This window comes from Olea europaea, unplaced genomic scaffold (genome assembly GCF_002742605.1).
Source record: "Olea europaea var. sylvestris unplaced genomic scaffold, O_europaea_v1 scaffold531, whole genome shotgun sequence".
In the NCBI taxonomy this organism is placed as follows: domain Eukaryota; kingdom Viridiplantae; phylum Streptophyta; class Magnoliopsida; order Lamiales; family Oleaceae; genus Olea; species Olea europaea.
In genome coordinates this window covers 176438-186064 of record NW_019263633.1, presented here as the reverse complement: position 1 = coordinate 186064, position 9627 = coordinate 176438, and the positions used below count along the sequence as shown (strand labels likewise).

Sequence of the window (9627 nt, the reverse complement as noted above, 5' to 3'; positions counted from 1 at the left end):
TTCAAAAAACCAACCCCCAATTTAAAAATAAAAAAAAAAAAAAAAAAAAAAAAGAGCCACAAGGGTGCAATTATATTAACATTAGGGTCGCACACAATTATTCACATTGGCCGTCAAAGTAAACATCGTAGGAAACACATGTTATGGTCTACTTTCTCTCAGCCTATGTCATGTTCTTCAAAAATAAAATGGTTAGTACAAATCTTAATTTGCATATTTCTCGATATCTAACTTGAATTCTTGTACTATTTTGAGAAGTCTAGCATGCATTACATGATTATCATTCCTCTTCAGAAACCGGCCAAGCTTCTTGTTTTATATGGAATTTAAAAGTGTAGGTCAAGGTCTTAATGGGGTACGAGGTTCAATAATTTCTATAGTGAAAGCATCATGATGTAAAAAGGTTGTAGCCTTCACTAGTATGCTGAAATTCTAACTTTAGATTAAAAATCATCTTACTTTCCCAATAAAACGGAAAAAAAAAATGGAATGACTGAAAACCAATCATGATAGAAAAGCAGACACTAAATTTTGCAGAAGTAAATAAAGATAGATGCATTTTTTTTCCGTCTCAGCCAATCATTGATGCCCACTTTCGGTAATAAAACTTCATGTTCTTCAAAACGAAAAGAAATACAAACCATTCAGTCTTAAAACTGTACAGAGATACGTTTATTGGACTCTTTGCTTTTGTGACTTGTGTTCAATGGAATGGACGAGTTGGCTAACGACCAGTGAAGTGAGATACTGAAGCAGTGGCATTAGACTGTGTTGAACCAGTAGAAATGGAACTGTCTACTGGTAAACTCTTTCCAGAATCGAAAAATGAAGGCCTGCTTGGAGCCTTCTGCTCAACTGAGTTATCAGTTAAAAGCATGACAAGAACTTCGGACATGGTTGGCCTTGATGAAGCCGGTGACTGTGTGCACGCCAGAGCAATATCTATCAGTTTCTTCACATCTTTGGCTTTAAAGTCATTTTCATCTAATGTCTCATCGACTAGTTTCTCTTCCATTCCAGCCTCATGCAGTTTCCATGCCTACGATAACGGAATATATTTAACAAACTCAAACAATTTTAACAAGCAAATGGAAAAATGCGCTGCCTTGGGAGAAAAAGATACCTCTTCGAGTAAATATTCAGTGTCAGATTCATCATTCATCTGAGTACATCTTCGGCCACTAATGACTTCAAGAATGACTACACCAAAACTGTAGGTGTCAACTTTCTCCGACAAATGTCCATGAATAGCATATTCTGGTGCTGTGTAGCCCCTGTGCGCCAAAGTTAGCAGTTAATGTGATATGCTTTTAATTTTAACTTTAATGTAACCAAAAATGAAAAGAAAGTTGGAGTTCATATTTCAAATCAATGCATTACTTTCAAAGGGATATCATGAAAATCCAACCTCAAGGCTAGACAGAACTCTGTATTTATCATTTCTATTCGTTCACCAGTGAGATGCCATAAAATTTAATTTCCTAATTAATCATAATCTGTACGTATAAAGAACTCAAATTGCATCACTGAGAGATATAAGTTGATTCAACACACATCCAGACATACGAACCTCAAAATTATCTGAGAATACACAAACACAGTTATGTGAACAATATGAAAAATATATGTAAATTGACTTGACATGCATTGGATTTGAAGGCTAATAAAACACAGAGAAAGGCAGACTTACAAGGTTCCAGCAAATTTAGTGCTAACATGACTTTGATTTTCAGGTAGAAGTCTTGCCAATCCAAAATCAGCAATTTTGGGTATGAAGTCATTATCCAGCAATATATTGCTTGGTTTTATATCTCGATGTATGATACATACATGGTATTGATCATGCAAATATGCAAGACCCCTAGCTGTGCCAAAGATTATATTAAATCTTTGTTTCCAATTGAGCGTTCCCCGTTTATCACCTGTCGGTCAAGCCAAGTGCATATATGTGGTTATAAGACGAAAGAAAAACAAGATAAAATTTAGAATTGCACGGATACAGATAAAAGTGTCACTTTATCAAAACCTGTTTTTTCTCACAGAGGATGATGAGAAGGGAAGTGAGATGTTCTCATTTACTCATGACCAAGATTTATTCCTTTATCTGTTTAACCACCATGATTATAGTACTCTGACTCCCTCAAAAGTTTGTTTATAAACACATTGAACCAAGTAATTACTTTCACAGATATGCATTAAAACTTAATACTATGTGCTTGTCTGTTCTTGATGAATTATAGACATATAATATTTATATGAATGCTTGTTTTAGCAACAGAGTCTCACTCCAAAAGCAAAGAGAACTTGTTCATTTCACATTTCACTTATTGAATATATTCTTCTCTGTCTCAAAATATAAATGATCAAAACAGATTGATATGTGATATGAAGCCACAACAATGTAATTATTATCCTAGCACTTATATGAAGATAGATAAGGATAGATAAGGTTGACATACCGAATAAATATCTATCAAGGCTCCCATTTGGCATGAATTCGTAAATAAGCAACAGTTGTCCTCCTTTGGTACAACACCCTAAGAGGCGGACTAGATTGCGATGGTGAACATTACTTATGAGCCTAACTTCAGTCTCAAAATCTGCCTTTGCTCTGCTGATACTTAAATCCAGTTTCTTCACAGCAATAATATTCCCATTTTGAAGAGTGGCCTGGCAAGTGCTACAAGTCAGATAGATATGTGTGATATTATCTGTTCTATAGCAATTGATCTACAAACGTCTGAATCAAAATACTATGGATGTCAATGAGATAGTAGCTAAAGAATTTCATTAGGATAGAAAATACAATTAGGTTAGAAGGGTCCTTCTCTACAATATTCATTGTTAACTATTAGAAAACACAAAACTAAATGAAATTTCTTGTATAGAGTACCTTGTATACATCGCCAAAACCTCCTTCTCCTATTTTGTTTTTCTCACTGAAATTGTTCGTTGCAGATTTCAAATCCTTGTAATTGTAGGTATTGGGGCCTTGCAATTCTGTTGCCCCCAATATGTTACCTGGTAGAAGAGATTTTATTGTTTAAATAACAATGGAAATTAAATTTTAATACTTTGTCTTCTCGAAAATGTTCCTCGTGATTGAACTTATGACTGAAGATAAGATGCCAATTATGAAAAGGATATAACAAATGTAAGGATATATAAGAAGTTTAACAATTCATTCAATAAAAGTAAATTACCTCTTGCAGCTACTTTTTGCTTTCTTGATAAATGGTACCAGAGAAACAAAGCAGCTATAATCAAAACAAGACCTGCACCTCCAACTACACCCCCAATTATAGCATTTTTCTTGCTTGAACCTCCTGAAAAAATTTCACCATTTTATTATCAATTTCACCTCATGAAACATTCAACTTGAATATCGTAAATATGGAACTCCAGAAAAGGTGATTCAAAAGAAATTTAACTTGATCACAAATTTAGGGGATATTCTGCCATAGTGTGGATCCTATAATCCTATTGAGAATAATTAAAAGTTTCTGCATACATCAAATTAAAAGGGTTTTAACACACAGAATGGCATAATTTTTACCTCCTCCTCCGAGAAATGGTGTGATATTTATGGTCTGATTTTCGGCAAAAAATGCCGTATTGGAGTACCTAATAAAACAGGCGGCATCAATAGCCCTTCCATCTGCATTAGGTAAACAGCCGATTATGTTCCGATACGCGACCGTCAGGCAATCCTGGCAGCCACTTTGGGAAATGGTTTCAGCACATTGCGCCACACCATAAATCGTTGGACCTCCATTGCCTACTTCAGTATTAGTCGCCGCAAAGTAGCCGCTAATTCTTGGTGTTGCAAGCTCAAGATTCTGTAGAAGTGTTTCCGCCGCCGCATTGAATGCAACTGCCGGAGATGCGGTGCGATTGCTGCATATCTGTACATTGCCCGGAAGAGTGGTTTGGTCGTAGAAACTGTTGCTCTCATACCTGAACAATAATAATCAAAATTACGAATCTATAAATTTTATTTAATCTTCTAGGAAATTATTATTCAACACATAAAATTTTCTTTCTCCACGCCATCAAGATTACAATTTTGTTCGCGTTGAATAGGAAGCTTCTATTGGAAATGGCATTTGCAATACATCTGACTTTTGAAATAATAATAATAATCAAAACGTACGAATATTTGTCATTATCGTTGCAGCTGTCACTGCCTGCCGGCCACTTTGTCTATCAAAAATAATGCATTTACATCTATGTTATTTGAGTTAGTTTACTTGTACACTTTTCGTGTACATAATTGATTACTTTCCGCACTTGAAAGGAGGCACAGGCATAATAAATTAGGGTTGTGCTGTGTAACACATGGAGGGAAGCTCATGTGTCATATAATATTCGTGGATCATTTCCATATGAGAGGGGTGTAAAGCTATATGTATACCATCAGGTGTACACACAACATTATCCAATAAATTATATGACGTCCCCTCCATGTGGGGCGTAAAATATTATGTACACAAAAAGTGTACATACAGCGTCATCCATCTTATTTCCTATCCAGATAAGAACTTTCAATTGCTAATTTCTTGTCATCAATGGTCAGGATGAAAACTTTCACCCTTAGTTATAGTTCTCTAAATTTACGACAATTTCAGAGAATTATTACTATAGTTCTCGTGCTCCAATGGGAGCAAGAGATTAGGTAAAATACCATTATTCTTTCTTATCCTTCACACGGTCACATGCTCTAGAATTTCTTGCTTTCTTCATCTCTCACAGGTGGGGCACAGAGTAGATTTATTTTTTAAATTTTTTATTTTAAATCCACTTGTAAAAGGAAAGTACTCTCAAGTTGAATAATTACAGGAAATTATTGACAGAAATGATAATTCTGTGTTTCATGTTTCAAAAACTAATGAAAAATTAGAATCTTGTCGATTTTTTCTATACATGTACCAAAACTGTTTCAAGTTTTAGATTAGCAAGACCGACTCAATTGGATAAGTAGAGTAGAATTACCTGAGGAAACAACCATCATATATGACACGAGCTCCATTTGCTGCTGAGCAATTCCTGATCTGAGCAACAGCTGCATCGTAGCAAGCCAAACAATCAGAATTCGAAAGATAATTTCTACACTGAACCATGGCATAGACTGGATCCGAAGATCTTGACTGCTGCGCAGTGGCGAACAGTTTGCTTTCATTGGACAGCTGATTTCGCAGGTCGGAAAAGGTGGCGTTAAGGTTGTCGAAAAAGTTCCTTATATTGGTTGCGTTGTACTGGCTGCACCCCCTATTCAGCAGATTGATCTGTGGCTGCGCCGTGGCTTGTTTTGATATGGATAACACCACCACCACCCATGATATTAGGCTGAGCCACCACCGTGTGACGGCGCTGCTTGCCATTGGTTTGCTAATTGCTAAGCGTTGAAAAAATTTGGGCACAAATACAGAAGGAAAATTCCGGGTGGTATGTTCGTATTGATGAGTAGGAGTGATATATAAACGACTAAATTCCAACCTAGCCACTATAATACCAGTTGTTCATTGAATTATGACCAAGAATTTGGCATTGACTTCAGCCCACGGATTGAAGACTTTAAGTCAATTTCCTTCTTTGAATAATCAACGCCTTTATTCATATGATTTCTATTTATGTATTTATCGTAACTAGAAAAGGCTTTTTATTATGCATATGATTTGACTTCATTTAAATGGCAGAGAATTGCAATTGTTATGATGAAATGTATTGGATTAAACATTTACCTTAATTCCACTTGTTATTAGTCAAATTCGTCATTGTTATTGTGTATTCTCGAATTCAATGAATATAAGGTGTGTCATTCTTTTCTTGCATTATTTTGCTCGATTTGCTGCATCGAAAATAAAAAATAAAAAAAATGAACATCTTGTACCGCGCGAATTTATGAAGGGCTATTCTATGAATACATTAGAGGGCACATAAAGGTATCCAAAATGGACACCCAACGGCCCCCTATTGGAGGGGGCTTGTGCGCCATTGGAAGGGTCCAATAGGAGGCCGCCGGATGTCTATTTTGGACACCTTTATGTACAATATTATGTACCCATAAAATAATTCATTTATGAAAACTATTTTCACCCTCCTTCTCTTCCGTTGATGAGCCAGTGTTATTGCTTACAAATATATAAGAGTGTGTTTGATTGACTTTATTTTTTAATGAAAAAGTCTTTTTTTTTTATACCAAAATTCTTATTTTTGGATTGTTTGATTGACAATTTTTTCATGGAATCCATGTTTAGGTCATGTGTGATGTGACCATATGTTCCTCAAAAATAAGGAAAATATTCTTTTAGGGAGATGTGATTTTTACTTTTCAGGTAATTCACTCTCTTTTTCTATCTCTCATCTATTATATCTTTTTCATCTACCCACCAATAAAAATTAAACAAATATAATATTTTTAAAGTTGAAAACTAAATTAATTAAACAAATTTAATTAATAATTTTCATACATTTATCATGTAAATTACATGCTTGCAATCAAGCACACCATAAATGTCACTTATAAAAATATCAAATTTGTTTATTCCTAAGTTACACAAACTCAAATCAACCTAAAACAAATCAAAACTTTTTTTTTTTTTTGTGTCTATTTTAAAGAGTAATGCTATTCAAGATCATCTTCGACCTAAGTGAGAGAGACACTCGAAATTATCATTATTTTTTTTCGATCGTCGTTCTTCAACAATCAAGGCTTTTACTTTGTAGACAAGAGAGCCACGTGCCCCTACTAATGATAGGGGGTCTACGCAGTCCTGTTCATTTAGCATTATTTTTGTAGAGAATATGATGAAAACATAGAACACTAAACCTTTTTTATTTTTTTTATGACTCAAGTATTATAGTTTCGCTGAGCTAATCCTAAGAAGTGGCAGTCTTCTCGTTAATTCGATCACAACTTACACATACTTGGGTTGAACATTCAGGAGCAATTCTCCTCCCTGTGAACCTCCATTTACAACGTGCGGACAAGACCCGAAGGGAAAACAAAGCACTATAACTTTGTCTTCACAGAACATCTGTATTCCAACATAAATGTTGCCTTCCACCTATCGCAAGAATTCGAACCTCCAATACTTCATAAAAAATAATAAACTTTGCATTATCTGATGGTGACTAGAAGTAAATAATTTCTCACATTTGAATTAAATGTCAAGTTTTCAATCGCCATTCTTGTGGCTCAAATCAACTATTGAATATTTGCACTTTGATCCTGAAACTTTTAATTTCTTCCTTTTTCAACTGTATTTGCTTATTTCTTCCAATTTCACTTCCAATTATCGAGTTTATCAAACAAAATAAACATTCAAGAAATTAGGCTATAATTGATTATAAGAACTCCTAAATGTCAATACTTAAAGGTTTATGTAACATCAAGCATGATTCTTTTGTCATATGTTTGATATATTAAATTATAAACAGAATTAAAAATGATAAATATATATGATTGTTAAGGTTTCAACTTTCTCTACAAACAATCGCATGGATGAGTGGCTGAGAAAACTTAGTCAACAACGTGACTAACTATTAGAGTGTGTTTGATTGCACACATTTTCCATGGAAAATGGGTTTGTTCTACCTAATTTCCTACTTTTGTCTTGTTTGATTGACAATTTCTTTCAAGGAACACATTTTCCTTCTTTTGGTCATGTGACCACATTTTCCTTGAAAACAAGGAAAATATTTTCTTTAGCGGAAGGTGGATTTTATTTTCCACGGAATTTAACATTTCCAAAAAATTCTAGGTAACCAACCCACATTAATCTCTCTCTCTCTCTCTCTCTCTACCCACATACAAATCACTACCGTCTCTCTCATCGATTCAACCGAACTAGGAAGAAGAAATCGACCGCCCTTCTCTGCTTCTAGATCTGCCTCCAGGGAAATCACTGTAAAAGGTTGGCAACGAGGCTGTGACTGTATCAATTGAGGTTAGTTTAACAATCAAACCACCATATTTGATTTCTATATGTTTAATTCTTAATTAGACTGAGTACAAAGCAATTCTTTTTTAACCAATCTTGTCGATTCTCTTTGTTTAAAAATTAGGGTTCGTTTTTTCATGGGCACCTCATTATTTCAAGTTGCAGATTCCAATTTTGTTTTTATTTTTCTTGATTTTGAGATTCCACGTGATTGGATGCGGAATGGAACATGGATTCCAGAATTTTTCTTATCTGTAATGACCCCCAACAAAGCAAATTTTTACCACCTTGGATTTGTCATATTACAACCCATTTCATAATCCAGTTTTTTTAATATCATTTTTTTCAATTTCATGTTCTCTGTACCATGTCAAATTTTTTTTTCTCTACTCCATCCCTGTTCAACTTGATAGTTAATGGGTGGTGTTGTCTACACAATACACTGTGTTGATTGATGGGTGTTGTAAGAATGGTGAAGTTGAAAAGGCAAAGGAATTGTTTTGTAAAATGGAAGAGCTGGGTTTGGTTGCTAATCTATACACTTAAGCTATTTTGATAAATGGGCTCTTTAAGAAAGGACTTAAAAGAGATGGATTCGAGCTCTATGAGAAGATGAAGCTTGATGGGGCTTTGCCCGACTTGTCTGCTTGCAATTCTGTTTCTGTGATGTATGAGTATTGCAAGGATGGTAAGATGAGCAAAGCCTATGAACTGTTTGATGAAATGCGGGAGGGAGGAGTGGCATGTAATGTTGTGACATACAACACTTTGTTTGTGGATTATGCGGAGAAAAGAGCATGGGGGAAGCAGAAAAAATGCTAGTTCGAATAAGGAGGAGGAATTGCAAAGAAAAATGGAAGAGGAACAAGTAACCGGTTAGAAAATTGAAAAAAAAAATCGTACAGAGGAGCCCCTATCATTGAACTATGTCTCATTTCCTGTCATCGAACTGTGTCTCATTAATTATTTTTGACTGGTCAGCATTTTTTATGCAAAGTTCGTTAGGTTAATTATTGGCCATAGTACTTGATACTAATTTTTGTCTTATGGAGTTAGATCGAGACAAATGAAAACACGTTGGAGGAACTTAATCCAGAGACATGGACATTTTTCTTCTTGGTATACTTAAGTTACCCTCTGCTCCAGAAGTCATAGTTATTAGGACCTATCCCATAGGTTCTTAAGCAGTGTTTGGTCCCCATTATTTTCGAAATAATTTTTTCTCTTTTATATTTGACCATGCATTGTTTAATCCATTTTTAATTGTCTTTCTTTTTAAATTTGGGTTCCTGTGATTTAGATGTTCATTTGTCATAGTTGGCCAATTTTTTGTTGCTTATCATTCCAAGATTCTAATAATATAGTAATATGTAATGTAAACTAGAGATAGATTGATTTGTAAGAATAATGCTCAGTTTTAATCTTCTAGTGCAAGCAGTTTGTATCATTTCTAGTTTATAATCATCTCATTGTATTGGAGACAGTTATTTTATTGTTTAGAGTTCACTGTACCTACTATTAATCTCTGATTAGAGGGATAGTTGAAGATTTAGAAGTAGCTTAACAATTTATGTCCGTGGGTTTATGTTCTTGATTTTATTAATTGGGGGATTACTGTGATACAAACGAGTTAGGGAAGCATGAAATTGAAAAAAATGATATTAAGAATTCTAATATAACTAGT

The 9627-nt window shown here is 34.6% G+C and overlaps 1 protein-coding gene across 1 annotated transcript; it reads right to left on the bottom strand.

The window, feature by feature from the left end:
* Positions 1–520: 520 nt before the first annotated feature.
* Positions 521–5549, bottom strand: LOC111388826 (cold-responsive protein kinase 1-like). The gene is made up of 8 exons (XM_023013637.1): positions 4993–5549; positions 3557–3957; positions 3204–3326; positions 2894–3021; positions 2460–2670; positions 1691–1922; positions 1124–1274; positions 521–1039 (listed from the first exon to the last, which is right to left on the bottom strand). Exons 1-8 carry the CDS (start codon positions 5379–5381, stop codon positions 725–727), a joined length of 1950 nt encoding a protein of 649 aa, XP_022869405.1. The 5' UTR covers positions 5382–5549; the 3' UTR covers positions 521–724.
* Between the last annotated feature and the right edge of the window lie 4078 nt (positions 5550–9627).